The sequence below is a fragment of the Sus scrofa genome, chromosome 11, assembly GCF_054392235.1.
Source record: "Sus scrofa isolate SSC_HxYL_T2T_F1_AM1 chromosome 11, Sscrofa_HxYL_maternal_Yorkshire_Landrace_v2.0, whole genome shotgun sequence".
Taxonomy (NCBI): domain Eukaryota; kingdom Metazoa; phylum Chordata; class Mammalia; order Artiodactyla; family Suidae; genus Sus; species Sus scrofa.
In genome coordinates, this window is record NC_139393.1 from 77,010,596 (window position 1) to 77,032,296 (window position 21,701).

Sequence of the window (21,701 nt, forward strand, 5' to 3'; positions counted from 1 at the left end):
GATCGAACCCGAAACCCCTTGGTTCCTAGTCGGATTCATTTCCTCTGCACCACGACGGGAACTCTGATCTTTCGTTTTCTAACTGTGGCATCTGGGGAGAAGAATTCCCCATCTACTTTTCAATAAAGACATAGGTGACTCAGAACATGAATAAATCAGAACGTTATGACTAGAGATAACTCCTGTCGCGGGCTTTACAGCTCAGTAAACGGCAGCTGTTTGGGCTGATTTTAGAGAAGCTTGCTCTGGTTAGGCTCCCTGGCATGATAACTGGAAACAGCATGATCTCTTGCAGAAGGCCACGCGCAGGCCACCGTTAAGCCTGGGCTGTGACCTTGAGAGCTCAGAGCCCTTTCTTCTGCATGTGAGAAAATGCAGGTTTGGGAAAGCTGTCCACCTGTTGGAAGTCACTGTGCACCAGGGCGTGGTTCAAAAGCTGATTTGCAGAAAAGCAAAATTCTATGCATGTCTAATCTGACTTGTTTCTATGCAAAATTCAAATGCCGAAATTCAAAATGTCAACATTCAAATTTCAAAATTGAATGTCAAAATTCTAAGTTCAAAATTGAAAGTCAAAATTCAAAAATTTAGATTCACAAATTTACAAATGGTAGGTTTCATGATTTTTTTTTTCCCACTACAAAATTTATTTCCTTCATTATTCTCCTGAGACATTCGTTTGCAGTGGTTCTTTTCTCTATCGTATATGCTTAAGAAAACTCTGGTTATTGGAAACAGTGCATCTTACTTTTTGGTCAATGTACTTGTTATCTTCAATCGCGGAGCGTTTGGAATGATCGCAGGATGAAGAGGAGGCCGATGGAAGGCTTCGTAAGAGGCAGCAAGTATCCTGTTGCTGGCGATCGATGAACTGCTTCATGAAACTTTCCCTTTGCAAACAAAGTACACACACGTTCAGAATTATTAATGAGATGGAGCAAGGGATGGCATTTTGTAATGATGCATTTGCCCGAGCTACCGTAAAACAGGGACAACAGGTCAGAGAAAATGACATGTCACCCCGAGAGGTGTTGAGATTTAATCACAAACTGAATATGCAAAATGTTTGGTTTAGAGAAAAATTCCTGGATCTTCAGTCCTTCCTGTTTTTAAAAGCAGTGTCCCTGGAATTACTTTTCGGCAACAATATTCAGTAACTGATGGTATCTTTTTGAACCCTATGGTGGTAATAAGATACTTTCCTTCCCTCTCAGACTCCGAGGTATTAGTTTATCTCTCTGAACTTTCATTCATCACAAGAATCCTTGAGAGATAATTTTACATTTGAAGACTCAAAAATAACTCAAAAAAAGAAACTTACTTCATCTGATCTCCAAAGCATGGGGAGACTTCAAATAAACCGCTTTTCACTAATCTTGAATCTAATTCATGGCTCCTTTAGATACTTCATATTTTCAGGTTTTCAATTTTGTTTTTTTAAAATCAGAGATGCAAATATATTTCCATTTGAATTTTAAATAGTATGGCACCACATCCAGTCTCATACTTTTAAAAACCTCCCCCTAGAATTGTTTTTAAAAGTAGTTTTGTCTCAAAAAAATATCATAGTTGATATTATTCTGGTTCTATTTGTAATTTTGAGCTATAACTGGAAGAATTTCCTTTCACTATTAAAAATAAGTGTTTTGAAGCATCTTCAATGCAATTGCTTCACCTGCAGGCAACAGGGGTAAAAGAAATCCCACTAGTTTGGGTGTGCAATGCCATGAGTCTTTTAAAAAATGGAAGACGTGTTATACTGTATCCAGACATGACATTCTAAACAAACACCATCACAGAAATACAGAAACCTGGTCAGTGGTGGTTTCTCCATTTACTTGAACATAAAAGGGGCTCAGATGCAATCTTATACTACCTGGTTGAGGGTCAGAGGCCGATGGCTACCCTGCCCTCTCTGTGAGGCAGAGCCCCTTGCCAGTTACCAGGGAAGTCAGATCCCCAAGGGGCCACCTCAGGGAGAAGCATCTGGAAGCAGCCTTGCCTAGACTAACATAGCTGTCAGATGACTTTGCTTCAGATTGACCGCTTCAGGGGGGTCAATGGTTTTTAAAACAGAGGTAGACAGAGTAGAAGTATGAAGAATAACTTAAAAAAAAACACAGCAAAAAGTGCACCCATGTGAGTTTGAAAGAAGGGATGAGTCAGAGTTAAAAGGAATCTTTCACAGTGTATTTGAGATCCACGATTGAAGACATACTTTATTTAATACCTGATTTTAGGAACCGTAAAGTCCGAAGGAAGCTTTGAGATTTTCACCATTTGCGGTCTGTTGGGAAATTTTTCAAAGATCCGAAGTCGCAAAGGGAGTTTTTCTTTGGTGTCTGCATTTGCTTCGCTTTGCTTTAACTAAAGAAAAGAAAAGAAAATAGAAAGAAGAAAAGGAGAGACGCTATGGTTCTGTGTCATTGTCTGTTGGAATTTTCAAAGGAACCATGAGTTATTACACGAATGAACAGCAGATGGCAGCAAAGCCCTATCATGTACACTCAAACAGTCTGGGCAAACAGAAAACTAAACAAAAAACAAAGCCAGAAAAAAAAAAAAAAAAGAAAAATGTACGTTATTTTATCCCCAAACATAATCCCCTTTTCATACAAACATTTTTTACTGTTGACTGATTTTTCATCACTAACATATTTAAATAGCAAAATGTGCTTTATAAATGTCAAGAAAATTTAAAAAATCAAGAGAATAAAAAAGAAATGAAATCAAGAGTAAAAAAGGAGTTCCTATTGCAGCTCATTGGTAATGAACTGACTAGCATTCATGAGGATGGGGGTTCAATCCCTGGCCTCGCTCAGTGGGTTAGGGATCGGGCACTGCCATGAGCTGTGGTGTAGGTCACGGATGAGGCTGGGATCCCATGTTGCTGTGGCTGTGGTGTAGGCCGGCAGCTGCACTTCTGATTCAATCCCTAGCCTGGGAACCTCCATATGCTGCACCTGCAGCCCTAAAAGACGGAAAACAAAAACAAAAACAAAAACAGAGAGAGAGTGACAGTAAAAAACAAATGAAAATCCAAAGTGGGAATATCTGTGGAGTTCCCGTCATGGCCCAGTGGTTAACGAATCCGACTAGGAACCACGAGGTTGCGGGTTCAATCCCTGGCCTTGCTCAGTGGGTTAAGGATCTGGCGTTGTTGTGAGCTGCGGTGTAGGTTGCAGATGTGGCTCGGATCTGGCGTTGCTGTGGCTCTGGTGTAGGCTGGCGGCTACAGCTTCGATTCGACCCCTAGCCTGGGAACCTTCATATGCCAAGGGAGTGGCCCTAGAAAAGGCAAAAAGACAAGAAACAACAACCGAAAAGAAAACAAAGTGGGAATATGTGAAAGAGGGAACGTGTGAAGGAAATGGATCATTTAGTCAACAGATTAAAGAAAGAAAAGCTCAAGATGGAAACGATTTTGGCCCATGGGCAAGAGTTTTCTAGGTGGTTGTAAAGACGCTTGGGGATTATTAAATTACAGGTCATAAAGTATCTGGGCAATGAGAAGCCAATGGCTTATTTATTTATTCATATTTCTCTAAGTTCGTTTTTCTATTTTTACAGAAGGGGTTTCACGGAAGTTGAGGCTTGACACATAAAGCTGAGGTCAAGGAGGACTTTAATTCGGGCAGTCCTTCTGGGTGGGGTTAGCAGAGCATATTCCAAAACCAGCTTCTTAGCCCCGGTGGGTGGGCTTTTATTTTATAATGACACTCTGTCCTGGGTTTGTGGAAAAGTGAGCATGAGAGACCATGGAAGTTTTGAAAATGAGAAGAGAGGAGTTCCTGCCCTGGCTCAGCAAGCGAATCTTACTAGTATCCATGAGGTTTCGGGTTCGATCCCTGGCCTCGCTCAGTGGGCTAAGGATCTGGGGTTGCCGTGAGCTGTGGTGTAGGTCACAGACAAGGCTCAGGTCTGGCGTTGCTGGGGCTGTGGTGTAGGCCGGCGGCTGCAGTTCTAATTTGACCCCTCGCCTGGGAACTTCCATAGGCTACAGGTATGGCCCCAAGAAATACATAAAATGAGAAGAGAAGTGGCAGCCAGCTTAGCCAGAGGGCACGGGAGGCCTGCCGTTGGGGGAACAGCCCCACTTTAACACAGTATCGGGCCCAGGGGACCAACTGTGAGCCCAAGGTGAGATCCCAAGTCCCGCTTCTCGGTTCAGGAGACCAGCCTTTCTTTCTCGTGCCACCAGAAGGACTGTTTTATTCGGGTTTAATGTGACAGAAAGGTTTACCTTATGTCATTTGTGCGTCAACGCTGACTTTCTGTCTTAGGCGGTAACTCACTGAGGGAAGGGGCCACCCTTGTTCACGTCATCCTCCCTCCCCAAGGGGAACCCTGACCTCTGCACTTTCTCAATGATTCGATGGTTATGACGACAAGAGTGATACAGACCTAGCTCCCCAAGGCACAGAACAACAGCTCTGAGCATTTCCGGGAGATGCAGACAATTCGATAAATGGCTCCATATATAAAGAAAGAGATTCATGAGGAAGAGACTTGTTCTCCAAGAGTTTCTTGGCACGACCAGTAGAAAAATCATTCGTCGTGGTAAGTAAAAGACACAGGGGGGAAAGTGCAGTTAATATGTTAAGTCAGACCAGAGAGAAGGGCAAATATCAAAGGCCAAAGGCAGGCTAAGAAGACAGAGCAGGAATGAAGTATTTAATTCGTGTGTCTGCTGATTCATTTATTTGTACATCAGTGCATTCACTTATGAGTCCAATCCCACAGGCCAGCTTCCGTGCTAGGTTCTGCGGATAGAAAAACCACGAAGACATGGTATTCGCCTTCACAGAGCCCACGTTAAAGTGGATAGACAGTTATATAAATGGATAAGGACAGTAAAATATAATGGCTCTTCCCACTGCGATAAAAAGTAATGTGACCACAAGGTGAGGCGCGTGGGGAGAAATGAGAAAAAAGATGACGGTATGGCTTTTCCTTCCAGAGGCTTCTTGGGCAGCCCGATCGCTCCACTCGATGACGTTGGTCAACACGGGGGCTGGGGCTGCAGGCCGGCCAGGGCTGGTTTGTAAATTTTGGGAGAATTAAATGTCTTCAAAGAGAAGCAAGGGCAGATGGCATATTTAATCAGGTTACGCCATCAAAACAAAAACGCAGAGCTCTTTCCTAAAAGCCTCTCGGCAGGTCCTTCTCTGCATCCCCATCCGGGCGCCCCTGGTCAGAGATGCCCTCTGGCTCCTCCCCGCCCGTCCCCCGTCTCCTCATCTGGTTTGGCTCCTTCAAATCCGTGCCCCATCTGTGGTCACAGTTAATGTCTCACTTTCTGGCTTAAACCCTTCACTTTGGGTCCATTGTTCTCAAAACAAAACCGTCAACCTTGAGGCTTTAACACCTGATTTGGGGTCAGCTGTCTTTACCTGTGCCTACCTGTCCTTACCTAGCCCTGCCTATCCAGCCTCACCTGGCTGCCTCTTTCAGATCCTCAGACATGTCCAGGCCTCTGCCCCAGAGCCTTTGCGGCCCCAGTCCCTCTGCGGGGAGCTCCTCCCCCACTTTCTCTCTTGTTCTTCATGAACTTCTGTCTGCTTTCTGATTTCCGTCCCACCAGCCATCCTTGAGAAGCGTTCTTTCACCCACAAGGTCTGCCTCTCACGTGTTCACAGAATAATGGGTTGAACCCACGAAGCTGCCAGGTTTGTGGGGGTCAAAGCAGCCAACGTCAGCATTTCCTATGGTTCCATCGAACACAAATTGTGGTAGGCTCCTACGACTGTTGAAATAAATCACTATAAGATCATGGAGTTCCCGTTGTGGCACGGTGGAAATGAATCCGACTGGGAACCATGAGGTTGCGGGTTCGATCCCTAGCCTTGCTCAGTGGGTTAAGGATCCGGCGTTGCCATGAGCTGTGGTGTAGGTTGCAGACGTGGCTTGGATCTGGCGTTGCTGTGGCTGTGGTGTAGGCTGGCGGCTGTGGCTCCAATTAGACCCCTAGCTTGGGAACTTCCATATGCCATAGGTGTAGCCCTAAAAAAGACAAAAAAAAAAAAAAATTCACTATAAGATCAGTAGCTTAGGAAATTTCCGTTGTGGCTCAGCAGTAACGAGCCCAACTAGGATCCATGAGGATTCGGGTTCAATCCCTGGCCTTGCTCAGTGGATTAAAGGATCTGGTGTTGCCTTGAGCTGCGCTGTAGGTTACAGATCTGGCATTGCTAAGGCTGTGGTGTAGTCTGGCAGCTGTAGCTCCAATTCGACTCCTGGCCTGGGAACCCCCATATGCCTCAAGTGCAGCCCTAAAAAGCAAAAAAAAAAAAAAAAAAAAAAAAGATTGGAGGCTTAACGCAATAAAAATTGATGCTCTTGGTATTCTGGAGGCTGGAAATCCTAAATCAAGGCACCAGCAAGGCCATCCTCTCCCTGAAGCCTCTAGAGAAGCCTTCCTTGACTCTTTTCAGCTTGTCACAGTCCTCGGTGCTCTTGGCTCGTAGCTGCATCACTCCATTATCAGCCTCTGTCCTCGCTTGGGCTTCCTCCCTGTGTGTCTCTGCATCTTTCTATCTGAATCTCCTTTTTTTCTCTTACAAAGACATGGATCACTGACATTACAGCTGACCCCAAACCCGTAGGATCTTAACTGATTATACCTGCAAAAATCTAGTTTCCAAACAAGCACTCATTCTGAGGTTCCTGGCGGACATCAATTTGGGGAAGACACTATTAAGCCCACGCCACTGAGCACTATTTGTCCCCACAGTGTGTGACCTCCTATGAACGCTCTATCTGCTTTTCCCGAAACTGTAAATTCTTAGAGGACAGGGACCGTGTGAGGTTTTGTTTTTTGTTTTTGTTTTTCATTATTTTGTATCTGGGGCCTGCCACAAAGTCAGCTAAAGAGATATTTGTTGAATGAATAATTAAGCTGATCAAATGGCAGAACTAAACTCTCCAGCTGATCACTGGGAAATAAAAGAAAGGATTTTAGGAGTTCCCATAGTGGCTCAGTGGTAATAAACCGACCAGTATCCATGAAGATGCAGGTTCAATGCCTGGCCTTGCTCAGTGGGTTAGGAATTTGGTGTTGCTGTGAGCTGTGGTGTAGGTTTCAGACTCAGCTCGGATCTGGCATTGCTGTGGCCGTGGTGCAGGCTGGCAGCTACAGCTTCGATTCAACCCCTAGCCTGGGAACTTCCATATGCCATGGGTGCAGCCCTAAAAAGACAAAAAAAAATAAATAAATAAAGAGAGAGAGAGAGAGAGAGAGAGAGAGAGAGAAAGCATTTTAGGTATATTTTGAAGGATGGAGAGATAAGCAAAACTAATTGAATGTTTGTTAGTGTCTCTAGATTCACAGAGTAGAACAAAATTAGACTGTGGCATTTAACCTGGACTTATGCCTGCCACTGATGAACTGATGAACTGATGAATAGTAGAATAAGTTTACATGTAATATTTTGTAACATTTATTCAAATATCCTGGTCTATATAAGTTACCAGTATTAAAAAAATAATCACTTTGCCTATGTTTTTAAAATGGGACTCATCTCATTCTAATTTGTAGTAGAGTTATTATCTATACTCTCCAAAGCTTGTAAGCTCCTTAAGGGCAGGATTTCATTTTTAGTTTACCTTTCTAGCACCTTCTAGAGAGTAGAAATAGAGTAACTCTTTGTAACTCAATAGATATGAACTCACCATGAGTTGATCATTGTAAACCTGCAAAGAGCAAGTGAGACGCTCTTTTGATGACTCCGCAGGTTCTTCAGGGTCCTGCGAACCCTCCTCTTGCCCGTCAGGCATTGCTGGCCCTTGGATCTGCCCAAGGGGGCAATTAAAACAGACACAGACGCCAGGCTGCCGGAGTGGTCGATGCGTCCGCCTTCACTGCGGAGGCACCAAGGGAATCTTCCACCAGCCGGAAGGGGCCTCTTTCTGTGTGCCACTGCCCAAGTGCTCTCTCTGCTGTTCACAGATGAGCAGCATCTATGATGGCTGAGCACACGCCCACCCAGTGGCCCTGCCAGTCCCCTCCTGGGCAGACACCTTCCAGAAATGTGTGTGTACACACAACACACCTATTCCCGCCCAGGCCCAGAGTGATGCTGTTTCTAAGAGTCCCAAACTTAAAACTCTTCAAGTGCCCATCGGCCCCCAAAGAGAAAAGCGAACTGTGGTCTACGGAAACCTCTGCATCCAAGACCAACATCCAAGCACAAGAAAGTGGGTGAATTTCACCACACGAGGCTGAGCGAAGGAAACCAGACAAAACAAAAGAGTAACTACCGAATGATCCTAGTCACATAAAGTTAAAAACAAGGCAGTACTAACCTATCTGCTTGGTCCCAGGAGAGCTTTTACCCTGGGGGCGAGGGGAGCACGATGACTGGCCGGGGGTGTGGGGAGGGGCTTCTAAGGTATTATCAGTATTCCCTGATCTGGGTGCTGGGGGTTTCCGTGCGTAAAAATTCAGCAAAATGCCTCCTTGTGTATGTATGTTATAGTTTAAAGAGCAGAAGAGCACTGGGGCATATTTAATTCTTGCTATGCTACTATTAATCCCCACAACTTTGACCATTTCTTCTCCAGCCCAAGATCCTGACCAAGCTATAAAAAGAGAAGAGAAGAAGAAAGAGCAAGATGGGACTAGCGTGTGTGTATGGAGAGGGTGGGTGGTGGAGGAAGATGATGCAGCCCAGATAGAGGAAAGTATTTCACAGTATTTTGAAGCCACTGTAAAGTTTCTTCACTATGGGATAAAGTGGTATTCTAGCTTTTATCCACATTCTTTCCCTTCCTGCATGGAAGCACAGATTTTCCAAGATTAATTTACTTTGATGCAAGTGAGTGAATAACGTGGATTACATTGGATATACAGGAAAGCAATTTAAAATCATTACACTCTCGCGCAACAGCAGACCCAACATACAGTAATCGTCCTATCAATTGCCACTTAAAATTTTTTTCAAAGATGATGACCCTTGAATGGGAGAAACGCAGTGCAGAGAATCCCAAGATTTTATTCTCTGTATTGAAAAACCTAATGCAAAGAATGGTGCAAAGGAAAGAGGTTACAATGGTTTCAACTGAGCAGGAAGTCCGGCTGGAGCAGACAGATTGCGTGATAGCTTTGCAACAGACTCACGTGCTTAATTTTTTCTTTCTTTCTTTTTCCCCCCCCCCCGCAAAGAGGAAATTAGAATCAAAAGAAAAAATTTCCAACCTTGAGCTTTAAAAAATATAAATCATCTCAGCGCAGAGCTATTCTATGGCTCAGCGTCTGTCTTGCTGAGATATCATTACCCATTGGGCGGCTGAAAGCCTCTTCCTTTCCTTGTGCTTCTCAAGAGAGCTGGGAGTAATTGCTCTTACGTGATACATACCCCATCCTGCCTCATCACTTAAATCTTCCATATTTCAGCCCAAGCTTTCTTCTGTTAAAATATTCAAACATTATTCCGTTTCAGTTCCTTTCGGAATGCTGGGACAAATAACTGAATTTGAGGATTATGATAAATGAAAATTGTTGGCTGTTTTGGGTTGGCTTTTCTAAAAGAAAACAGTTTAAAAAGCATTCATACTTGGGAAAGAGTCTCATTTAAAAATCGAGTCCATAGTGGCTTAGAAAACATGCACAGATCTGTGGGTTAACGGGAGCGAAGGGTATTTTTTGGACTCTTCTTAAGATATGAGAAAAAGACACATTCTGTTCCATCTGAAGAAAGGAGTTTTTCTGCATTGAGCAAATCGAGGCCGAATTCTCTTTGCTTCTTTACATGACAGCTTTTGCTGTTTTCTCTGGATCTATGCCTGATTCAGCCATTCAAAATGAACACTCTTTCTGAAGCATAAACCACCATTTTTCAAGGAAATTTCTCCTGCTATTCTGCACCTGTGATTTTTACAATCTAAGCTGCAGATGATCTGGAGAAATGATCCAACATGTTGGTTTTTATTAATATCTCTAAGTTACTACAAACCTTGATATACAAATATGTATAAAGAACACCCTTTGCTGGCCTTCGTTGACTCCAATAAAGAGTTTCTTAGGAAAACCTTGCCTTTTTGCTCTGGGCAAAAGTCCACCAGCTCTATGATTGCATATGAGACAACTATATTGTGCCTTTTTATTTTTTTAATTTTTAATTTTAATTTTAATTTTTTTTTTTTTTTGGTCTTTTTAGGGCTGTACCAGCAGCATATGGAAGTTCCCAGGCTAGGTGTCAAATCAGAGTTGCAGCTACTGACCTATGCCACCGCCACAGCAATGCAGGATCTGAGCCACATCTATGACCCACACCACAGCTCATGGCAACGCCAGATCCTTAACCCACTGACTGAGGCCAGGGATCGAACCCATGTCCTCACAGATGCTAGTCGGGTTCATTACAGGCGAGCCACAGTGGGAACTCCAATACTGTGCATTTTAAAAGGGTTTCCTTTAAAGGAAAGTATGCGGAAGTCTCTGAGTTTTTCCCTCTTCTACAGAAAAATCTTCAATAAATTCCACACTTCCAAGTTCAAATTGGGTTTTCTGAATGTAAATTTGAGGGCTCATTTTTTGGAAGCTACATTTGCAGTGACAGCCAGTACCCCAAAATGTTCAAAGTCACTCTGTAACTTCAGCTGAACAAGGGCACGTGGTGTTTCCTCTTCCCTATCTCCCGACAGATTCAGAGCTGTCACTCATTCGCCCTTCCAGCCTGCCCCCGAAAGAAAGTGGGGAGAGGAAGTACGTTCTTGCAGGAGCCAAGCTCAGGGGCTGTCCTGTGCTTCCTCGTTTGGGAGGCCCACCGAGCACTTAAGAAGGGCGGACACATTCACCCCATCTTATGGTGTCCCTAAGCTGTCCACGGAATGTTCACTTTCATGCGCCTTACAACACCGAACCTGACTCTTACAGGCTTCAAAGGTCCCTCAGAAGTTTCTTTGTGCAGTAACGTAGCTAATATTTGCAGCAAGACTAAGCTACCAGAAAATATCACAAGTTGGTAAGAGAAAGAAAACTACCAAAACACTAGAAAAGCAAGTTACGTTGAAGGGCCAAGTTTTCCTTACGTTATTGTCCCTCAAAGTCCCATTCATGGAATGAATGGTTTCCTTGCAATAGCAGCAATGAAGACGGTTTGCTTTTGTATGTTGTTGTTGTTGTTGTTTGTCCCTCTAGGTCCCAAACACGTCACTTTTTACGTCACATCTCTCTTGTGTATTCAACGAGGACATGTTGTTTCCCTGAAGGGATGTATTGAGTCACAGAAACACACTCATGGAAGTTCCCTTGTGCAGCAGCAGGTTAAAGATTCTGTGTTGCCCCAGCTGTGGTGCAGGCTGCCACTGTGGCTCGGGTTCGATTCCTGGCCCAGGAACTTCCACATCCTGCAGGTATGGCCAAAAAACAACAACCAAGCAGAACAGTAATTTTTTTTTTTTTTAAAGTTCATTATAATGAAAAACGCATTCTGTTTGCTCCACTTCAAATGAAATTAGAGTTCCATGTATTTAGATGCTTGGTTCTTGCTATGAAGATGAATATTCAGTAAGCAATAAGAAAATAAAAACCCAGGCCAAAGGGAATCCGAATTTATATTTATGTGTGCTCACATAATTGTTCTCCTTGCTTTGCTTTGGAAGACAGGAGATAAGTATAATCTATTAGTAAAAAGTCAGAAGATGTGGATTTTGATTTTTGTTCCGTTTTATATCCCTTAACTGCTTTGGATTTCAATGTTCTCCAATGAAAAATGAGGATCTTTATTCTTTCATATAAATGCCAGAGATATAAGTGAGAGAGCATATTGCCTGTAATTTGAATTACTCGAGGGAAATGTGCTATAAAACCAAAGCTATCACCGCTCCGCAGTTGCTGCCGGCGCTCCGTGAAAATGGTCTCGGCACAGCAAGGGGGCTAAACAGAGAGGGTACCACGTGAGTGCTGTCCACCCCCTCCTCCGCCTCGCCTGGCATCCCCTCGCCCAGTCCCATTTCCTCCCCTTTGCCTTGCTGATGGATTTATTTTCTCAAGACGCTTGGTTTAAACATGAACATGGCAAACAGAGACAGGCAAACCTTTCTCCCAAAACTGTGTCCTTATCGAGTCTCCCTCCTCCCCTCTCACACCTGCGTCTCACAACAAGCTCACCACTTACAAGGCTCCTCTACCTCCATCCTCCGGGGTCCACACCCTTCCAGGTCCCAAGTCTCCTCGGTGGGCCTGTTTCTGCTGAGGTCACAGCATTTCCAGGTTGCTGAGTCCAAGGGCACTGGGTCATCCAGGTTCAGGCTCATAGCTACTCCGTCAACACTCCTAACTGCATTTCTTATTTTCTTTTTTTAATATATATTTTATTTTATTCTAGATATATTCCCCCCCCCTTTTTTTCTTCTTCTTTTTTCTTGGCCTCTTCCAAAGCACATGGAAGTTCCTGGGCCAGGAATTGAACCCAGGCCACAGCAGCAACTTGAGCCACAGCAGTGATAATGCCAGATCCCTAACCTGCTTCGCCACCAAAATTTGACTCCTTATTTTTCGACACATCTTCCCAACCTGCCTCCAACCTGAGTTGGGTGTGCCTTCCTCCAGGGTCCTTGAGTCTTGGACCATAGTCACAGGGCTTCATGCTATCACTTGCTAATTCTGTGTCTCTTTCCCCTACAAGGCTGACAATTTTTAATTAAAGGCTCTTTGTGGCCCAGTGGCCTGACACTGGGTGTTCACACACCAAAGATAACACATTGGTAACGAGATGAAAAGGCAGCATCAAAGCATCCTGCAAACAGGCTGAAGTGGCCCATTTGTGATGCTGTGATGTTTCTCATCAGTTACCCTTTCCCAAGGTTCTTGACAATGTAGAATCTGACATATTAACCAGCACAAAGGATTCTTCCCATTCAGATGAGTTATGTTACTGATTAAGATGAAGGAAGTTCCTGTTGTGGCACAGCTATAATGAACCCGACTAGCATCCATAAAGACTCAGGTGTGATCCCTGGCCCCGCTCAGTGGGTTAAAGTTTCTGGTGTTGCCATGAGCTGTGATGTAGGTTGCAGACGCCGCTCAGAGCCCGTGTGGCTGTGGCTGTGACTGGCAGCTTTAGCTCTGATTCGACCCCTAGCCTGGGAACTTCCACGTGCCATGGGTGTGACCCCCCCCTCCAAAAAAACCTGATTGAGATGAAAAGGAGCTAGGCACAGCCACATCACATTTTCTATCAGAACTAAAATCATAAAAAAGCACTTCATCCTGATGAAGTATATGCTTCCAAATTTATATGTTTAAAAATATACTTAACTGTACATTTTATACAACATACATATGGTATAATGCCTCACGAATGTATATGTCTTTGAACAAGGCAACAGAATAGTCAATTTATGTTTATATAGTGTGTTATTGGTTGTAAAAAATTCTTATCTCATTTTAAAAAAACTCTATTTTGAAATAATTTTAAACTTACATAATAAATGCAAAAATAGTACAGAGTTCCTGTATATCCTTGACCCAGCTCTTATGTTAGCATCTTACGTAACCATAGAGCAGTTATCGAAACCAAGAAATTAACCTTGGTCAAATACTTTGAATCAAAATGAAGAACTTATTTGGAATTCCCGGATTTTTCATGAATGTCTTTTTTTTTTTTGTTTCAGGATCCCATCCAAGTCTCCATATTATATTTCATTGTCACATTTTTGTAGGCTCCTCTTGGCTGTGATGGTTTCTCAAATGTGTCTTGTTTTAAAGAAAGGACACAACGAACTTCTCTGCAGAACAGATACTGACTCACAGACTTTGAAAAACTTATGGTTTCCAAAGGAGACAGTTTGGGGGGTGGGGGATGAGCCGGGGTGAGTGGGGGTGGGATGGAAATCCTATAAAATTGGATTGTGATGATCACTGTACAACTATACATGTAATAAATTCATTTAGTAATAAATGAATTTAAAAAATTGGATTGTGATGATCATTGTACAACTATAAATGTAATAAATTCATTGAATAATTTAAAAAAAATGAAAGAAAGACCTAGGTTTGTTTTAAACAAGGTTTTAAATGACCTTGACCATTTTAGGGCAGGCAGTTTATATAGAGTGGCCCTCAGTTTGGGGTTATATGATGTTTTCTCTGATCAGAATGAAGTTACAGATTTGGGGGAAGAATACCATAGAGATGCTATGCTTGTCTCATCCTTTCAGGGGTACATGACACAAAATGCCTTAAATATTGGTGATAATGGTAATCCCTTGGGCTAGGAGTAGTTTCCTCAGTGTAAAGTTACAAAGTTTCCCTTTCCTTTAGAAGCAGGTTAGTGACTCCAACGGACACTCAAGAAGAAAAGCATTAAGCTTTATCTCCTAGGAAGAGGAGTATCAAATAATTTGTAGATGTTAAAATAATCACACTAATTAAAGACAGATTTTTTTTTTAGGGGAGCAATGCTTTGACTCCATGCAATCCTAGTTCTCCTTAAAGTTTCACACACTAATTTTAACCTTCATCAGATCTCGCCTGCTGCAACTGTAACTGCAGTGCTCTAATGCTGATTTATTATTTCCCTCATTTATTATCCTGTTTCTCTACATTTATTATTTGGGATTATCGTGTGAGGAAGAGTGGTACCTTCTCCATTTTTTTTTTTATTCAAACATTGGTTTATATACACAGTATGGGTTTTTGGCTATTTATTTCATTCTTGATGTTCTTATTCAATACTATTGTTCTTTATTTTTTGCTCAACTCGTTCCTGCTTTGGCAGGTGGCTCCTCTACTTTTTCAAGATACCCTTGCCTTTTTTTTTTTTTTTAAGCTCTTACTTTCTGGTCCCACAAAATGCTTAAGTCTCATCTTGTGTCTTCCCTGCCTCAGATCTAGAATCAGTCACTTCTCCAAAGAATTGGATGTGCTTTATTGGAGAATGGTTTTTAGAAATGAAAATCTTAGCACTGGCTTTTCTTATTGTTATTGGGATGGCACTGCTTCTAGGCTCCCTCAGAGAACAGAACTAGGAAATATGTGTATGAACCTGTGTATACATTTATATCCATATTTGGTACCTACTTATGTATGCATCCTATATAGTCATGGAATTCTATATATGTATCCATCTATGTATATGTATATCTATGTATCTATATATGTAAGTGTCTACACATCTATTGATGTATCTATGTATCTATGTATCTATATGTGTCTATATGTCTATTGATGTATCTATTACCATGAATACATCTACCTATATATCTAAGTGTCTATATATATATAGATGTATCTAAGTATCTATGTATCTGTCTGTAGATCTATTGCTATATCTACATATCTATTTATCTATCTACATATCTATATATCTGTGTCTGTCGATGTATCTAGTATCTATTTATATATCTATGAGTCTATATATCTATTGATATATCTATGTATCTATTTATTTTTGTATCTATATATCTAAGTGTCTATCTATTGATGTCTCTATGTATCTATATATGTATCCATCTATCTCCTATCTTACAGTAAACTGAGTTCATACTGATACTCCTCCTGCCGGAGGGTTCGTTCTGCCATTTTTCCTTTGCTTATCTGTAACTTCTTTCTCTGACTATATGAAAACAGGTTCTCATTATCTCATTATCTCCATAAATTTTTTTACTTGCTCCACATTGGTTCACAGATGACTAGTACCAGTGATGGCATTTACCATCAAATAAATACCACACTTTAAGTTAAAGGTATGGAAGACACATATTTTGTATTGGAATCTCCACACTGGGGTTTGAATCGCAGCTCTGCTCTGTCCCCTTAAGTAATTCCTTTTCAGGCAACCAACATGCATTTTCCAAGACGCATTCCTGAGTATGCTTTGTGGTAGATTTAGAATGGTTCAATTTTGCACACTTTGATAAAAAGGGCTCGTTAGATGCGCTATTGAAATTCACATTAATTAACATATTCTATGCAAAAAACCATGGAAATAGGGCTAACATCCAATAAAATAATGTGCATATACATTTCTCATTTCCTAGTAATAGTCTAAGTCAGTCTCTCAATATCAGAGTAGAAAATATGGCCAGCCACCTCGCCACCCCCTGTGTCCATTACTGAGCAAGGGCAGTCAGCCCTTGCCAGCCACCTCACCACCCCCTGTGTCCATTACTGAGCAAGGGCAGCAGGTACAAGGTAAGGAAAGGCTGACAATGAAAGTATTCGCCCCTCATTATGAATAAAGTTGCTGTTCTTAAGTTCCAAAGCTTTGGGGCCACCTTTGCTTATTAAAAATAAGTCCAGAGCAACCCGGCCTCATGTCAGATTCAAACCTCCCCTTCTCCCCTGCCCCCACTGGGCTACAAGTGTGACTTCTGGTCTAGAACTGGGATGGGGACGTGGCCCTCTCTTTCTTTGTTCTGCATCTCCTTCTTTTGGTCGAGCTCCTCCAGAGCAGAGGAGAAGACTGTCTCAGGAAACCAGCCATACTTCAGGATGACCCTCTTTGTGGCTATTTAAAGCTGACGACTTCCAGTAAGGTCAACAAGCATTGAGAAGCAAAGACAAAATTCCAGCCAAAAAGGAATGCTATTGACTAGCTGGACCAATCAGATCTTCTCCCACTGGGAACTTGAAGTTGAGACAGAGAAAGTATTTGTATTGTTATTTGTAACAGAACCAAAAATCAAAATTTACATGAAGAAGAACAAAGACTGATTATTTGTATTTCCCTAAGGGCAAAGCACCAGCCATCCTTAAACCAACCTTGTTTTTCCTTTAAGGCTGCTTGATCTCTTTCCCCCCCACCCTAGACAATCTCATCCAATCTATGATTTGCACTATGAGGCACATACAGAGAACTTGGCCAGGACTAAAGAATCAAAGAGGGCAGGGATTTCTGTCTAGTTTGTTTGCTGACTTATCTCACATGCCTAGAACAGTGCCTGGCACATGGCAGGCACTGGATAAATGACGGAGAAGGATATGGAATGTCCAGGTATGTATCTCCAGCCAGCCAGTCCTCACTCCTAAATGCTCGACCTATACCTACAACCAACAATCACGTGTCTTTGTCAGAGTCTCAAGCGCATCACAAACGCAACATGCCCAAGACCGAGTGATGGTCTTTTGCCTCCTATCAGGTTCTGTGCTAATGTTCCCCGTTCAGAGAATGGCACCATCATCCATCCAGGGAGATGAACCTGAGACCAGGAATCACCCTTGAGACTCTCTCACTCATGCCCTTGCTGACTGTGCTTCCCACATAGCTTTCCGATTCACTGCTTCCCACCATAAAAGCCTTCCGTGGCTTCTTACTGTTAGTGGGACAGGGGGGAGAAGTTCTTGGCAAGTTTCTGAAGATGCTACATGGTCTGTGGCCCACTTACTTTTCTATGCTCACTTTACACCAATTTACCCTGGGCTTTCTGCATTCTGGTCCCACTGAACACGTGTGTCCCTCTCTCTGGAATGTTCTCCTCTCCCGCCATCAACCCCTCCATGACATTTGCTTCTGTTCATCCCTCATAACTCAGCCCAAGTGATCCTCCTCCCCGCCACCTGCCAACCCCCATCTGGGTCTGGGTCTTATTTTAACCCCTCACTCTAAGGCTGTCTCTGCAGAAAGTTCATCTCAAATGACAAACATTGGGCGTTCCCATCGTAGGGCAGCGGAAACGAATCCGACTAGGAACCACGAGGTTTCAGGTTCGATCCCTGGCCTCACTCAGTGGGTTAAGGATCCGGCGTTGCCGTGAGCTGTGGTGTAGGTCACAGACACGGCTCGGATCTGGCGTTGCTGTGGCTATAGTGCAGGCCGGCCGCTGTCGCTCTGATTGGACCTCAAGCCTGGGAACATCCACATGCCACAGGTGCAGCCCTAAAAAGACAAAAAGACAAAAAAAAAATTACAAACATTTATTTGTTGGCTTGATTATTTATGTCCAATTCCTCCATTAGACCCTAAGCTCCAGGACAGCAGAGAACTTAACTGTTTATTCTTGTTTCCTTAAATGCCTGACCCAGGGTTTTTGCACACCGTACAGACTCAAAGGGTGAAGGAACTGAATGAACAAGCAGACAGCAGAGATGCTGTGGATGGAATGGACAAGTGTGTGCACTTCTCAGAACAAGGAACAGGTGGGCTGCGGGAAACTTGAGTCCCAAAGGAATCAAGGCAACGACATGACCTCACGGTTGGCACTGCATCATACAGAGTGATAGTCATTCCCAAACAAGTCTGACCACGGCTACGAAAGAGCCTTTTTGCAGTTCAAGGACCGCCAGACACTGCAGAAAACTGGAAACCAACTGTCACCTTCTTTTTTTTTTTTTTCTTAGAACCATTTCGCACCACCTGTGAAATAATCTGAAGAAAAATAAGTGCTGTTGGGGTTTAAAACTTTTCTTCTCCTGATTAAAGAGAAGCAACGTGCGAGAGCGTTCCTTTGGCTTGGCTGAGGACAGGGCTGTGCTGAAGAGTGAGCTTCTTGTCTGGTTTGTACACAGTTTCCCTCCAAACCTCACTTTAAAAAAAAAAATATATATATACATATTTTTAAAGCGAGGTGTTAAAATCTTGCAGGGTGCTGTGACAACCTGTAATGAAGGTAATTCTGACTTAGCACAATCAGAGAGATTTAAGCTACTGTATGAAAACCCTCAGTGCTGGAGGTCAGACAATGCGGTTTCTGAAAACAAAGCCTCTAAAAGTGATCTGATTTGGGTCAGTCAAAATGGAATGAAGTTTTGGAAGGGCTTAGAGAAACCCTTCTTTCAAGAAAGTCTCCAATGTGTAACATTTATTATTATAAGACTTGTTTCATTAAGGGCAAAAGGAAAGGAATGAGCCATCTGCTGAGAAAGCCGCTCTCCAGTGGTGAAGGCTGGCCAGGCATTCTGAGAGCACCCACCGTCTCTTGCTTCTCAGAGGCAGAAAGGGGTCCTTTGTTCTTGAGGCCAGCAGGCATATTAGTTTCCTGGGGCCGCTGTAACACAGGACCAAAAACTGGTGGCTTGGAACAGCAGAAATTTGCTATCCTACAGGTCTGGGGGCTGGCAGTCCCCAGTCAAAGTGTTTATGGCCTTGGTTCCTTCTGGGGGTTTAGAGGGAGGGTCTGGGCCAGGTTTCCTCCTAGTTTGGGGTGCTGGTCAGGATCCAAGACGTTCCTGAGCTTTAAATGCATCACCCAAATTTCCGTCTCCCTGTGTGGTCTGACTCTTTTCTCTGTGTAAGGACACCAGTCAAACTGGATGAGGCCCCCCTCCAGCCTCATCTCAGTTTGATTTCAACTGCAGATACCCTGTTTCCAAATAAGGTTCCACTCACCGGCACTGGGAATTAGGGCTTCAATATATCTTTCTATTTTATTTTTTTTTTCTTTTTAGGGCTGCACATGCAGCATGTGGAAGTTCCCAGGCTAGGAGTCAAATCAGAATAACTGCCAGCTTACGCCACAGTCACAGCAACGCAGGATCTGAGCCGCATCAGCGACCTCCACCACAGCTCATGGCAACATCCTTAACCCACTGAAAGAGGTCAGGGATCGAACCCACATCCTCGCGGATACTAGTCAGGTTCATTAACTGCTGAGCCACAATGGGAACTCCTGAACTATACACTTTAAAATATGGAGGTTCCCAAGCTAGGGGTCAAATCCAAGCTGCAGCTGCCCGCCTACACCACAGCCACAGCAACCCCAGATCAGAGCTGCATTTTCGACCTGTGCCGCAGCTGTGCCAGGATCCTTAGCCCACGGAGCAAGGCCAGGGATCACATCCTCACAGACGGTGCTGAGCCACAGTGGGAACTCCCGATACATCTTCTCAGGGCCACAATTCAACCCATAGTATGAGGACATCAATTCTAATAGGGATATCGCCCCTGTTTTGTTTTGACTTCCTGGATCCTTGACTGTCACCTGTTTTGCTCCTAAATTCTAGTTGGCTGTCTCCTCTTTGGCATTGACTTCCAGATTTCAAGGCTGTTGTCTTTTTTTTTTTTTCTTTTTTCTTTTTTAAGTTTCAAATAGACAGTGGTTGACAATTTTTAGAGGTTATATTCCATTTTTGTAATTATTATCAAATGTTGGCCATATTCCCTGTACGGCACAATATATCCTGTGGCTTATTTATTTTATACGCAATAGCTTACACCTCTCAATTGCCTACCTCCGCCTGGCTCTCCTCCCTCCAGGCTGTCGTCTTACTCTGAGAGTTGATATCCCCAAATTCCCAGCCCCGACCTATTCCCTCGAACCCTGATCTGAGTAGTTCTGTCTTAGTTACTTCATCTCTTTAAACTGATCTTAGCGCTGCTTATGTCTTACTGCGACACAAGAATTTATTATTTAAAAAAGCCTGACAGTGAAGCTGTATCAGAAAGAGCAGATCAGATGCTATCTAAGACAATCCTTCAAGATTTAAATTACATAAAATTACAGGGAATACTATGTAAATTGACAATAAAAGAGTCATCGCTGACCATAAGATTGACAGAGTGGCTTCAAGCAGAGTTAGCTAACATCAAAGACTTGGAGTAAAATGCCGAATTTCCAGTTCTCAGCCACTGATGACTTATAGCGTCTTCGGGATATTGATCCTTGGGATCCTGGGCAGCTGAGCATTTCCCGGAGCAGCAGGAATCCTAGATATCGGATGCCTCCAGCTGCATGCGATCCCCAGCTGTTGTACAAATATCATTCTCTATGCAAACCGCAGTGGGGGAAAAAAAAAAAAAAAGACTGGGTAGCACTGGAGTAACTGATATTAACATCGCTAAAAGAGTAAGAATCAGGCAAATGCTAGGTGGTCTGTCTGGAAGCTTAGAGTATGAGAACTGTGGGAGGGAAAAGGTGTCAATTCTTCTGCAGTCTCTTAAATGCCATCAGCCCCATCCCCTGCAGCCCAACTTCCGCACCATCAGAATCCCCCAGCCTGCTCTCACCGCTATCACTGCCGGCTCCTTCTTAAGATGATCATCAAATTTTCACTATTATTATTATTTTTTTAAACTGACTCACAGACATGGAGAGTGGCCTTGTGGCTACCAGGGGGAATGGGGAGGGAGTGGGATGGACGGGGAGTTTGGGGTTAGGAGATGCAAAGTATTACATTTAGGATGGATAAGCAATGAGAACCTACTGTAGAGCACAAAGAACTATATCCAATCACTTGTGATAGAACGTGATGGAAGATAATGAGAAAAAGACTGTATCTATGTGTATAACTGGGTTACTTTGCTGTACAGCAGAAATTGACAGAACATTGTAAATCGAGTATAACAATAAACAAACAAATTTACCAGTTTAATCATTCTTAAGGGTTCAGCTCAGTAGCGTTAAGTTCATTGGCATTATTCCTGCCAAAAGAGCTCTGGACTTTTTTCATCTTTTTAAACAAACTCTGTAGCCATTGACCGACAGCTCGTCTTTGCCCCTCACGACCAGCATTCTACTTTCTATGAACGGGACCACTTTAGCCACCTCATTTAAATGGACTCCTACAGCATTTATCTTTTTGTCACTGGCTCATTTCACTTAGCATAGTGTCCTCAAGGTTCATCCATGCTGTAGCATGCCAGACTTTTTTAAGGTTGAATAATATTCTCCTTTATGAATGCATCACATTTTCTTTAGCCACTCATCTGTCAAGGACGTTTCAGTTGCTCCCCCTCGTGTACTGTGAATAATGCTGCCATGAACACAGACGTGCAAATATTTCCTGGTGATCCTGTTCTCAAACCTTTTGGATATATACC

The 21,701-nt window shown here is 43.1% G+C and overlaps 1 protein-coding gene across 7 annotated transcripts in view; it reads right to left on the bottom strand.

Moving 5' to 3' along the window:
* NALCN (sodium leak channel, non-selective) overlaps positions 1–21,701 on the bottom strand; it is a 317,004-nt gene that overhangs the window by 83,899 nt on the left and 211,404 nt on the right. For all 7 annotated transcript variants that reach the window (XR_014819860.1, XM_084982252.1, XM_084982251.1 and 4 more), the window contains 2 exons: positions 2,231–2,367; positions 749–890 (listed from right to left, as the gene is read on the bottom strand). Coding sequence is in view for 6 of the 7 variants with exons in the window: in XM_084982252.1 (XP_084838378.1) it covers positions 749–890; positions 2,231–2,367 (279 nt within the window). In the remaining variant the exon portion in view is untranslated. The remainder of the gene's footprint in view (positions 1–748; positions 891–2,230; positions 2,368–21,701) is intronic.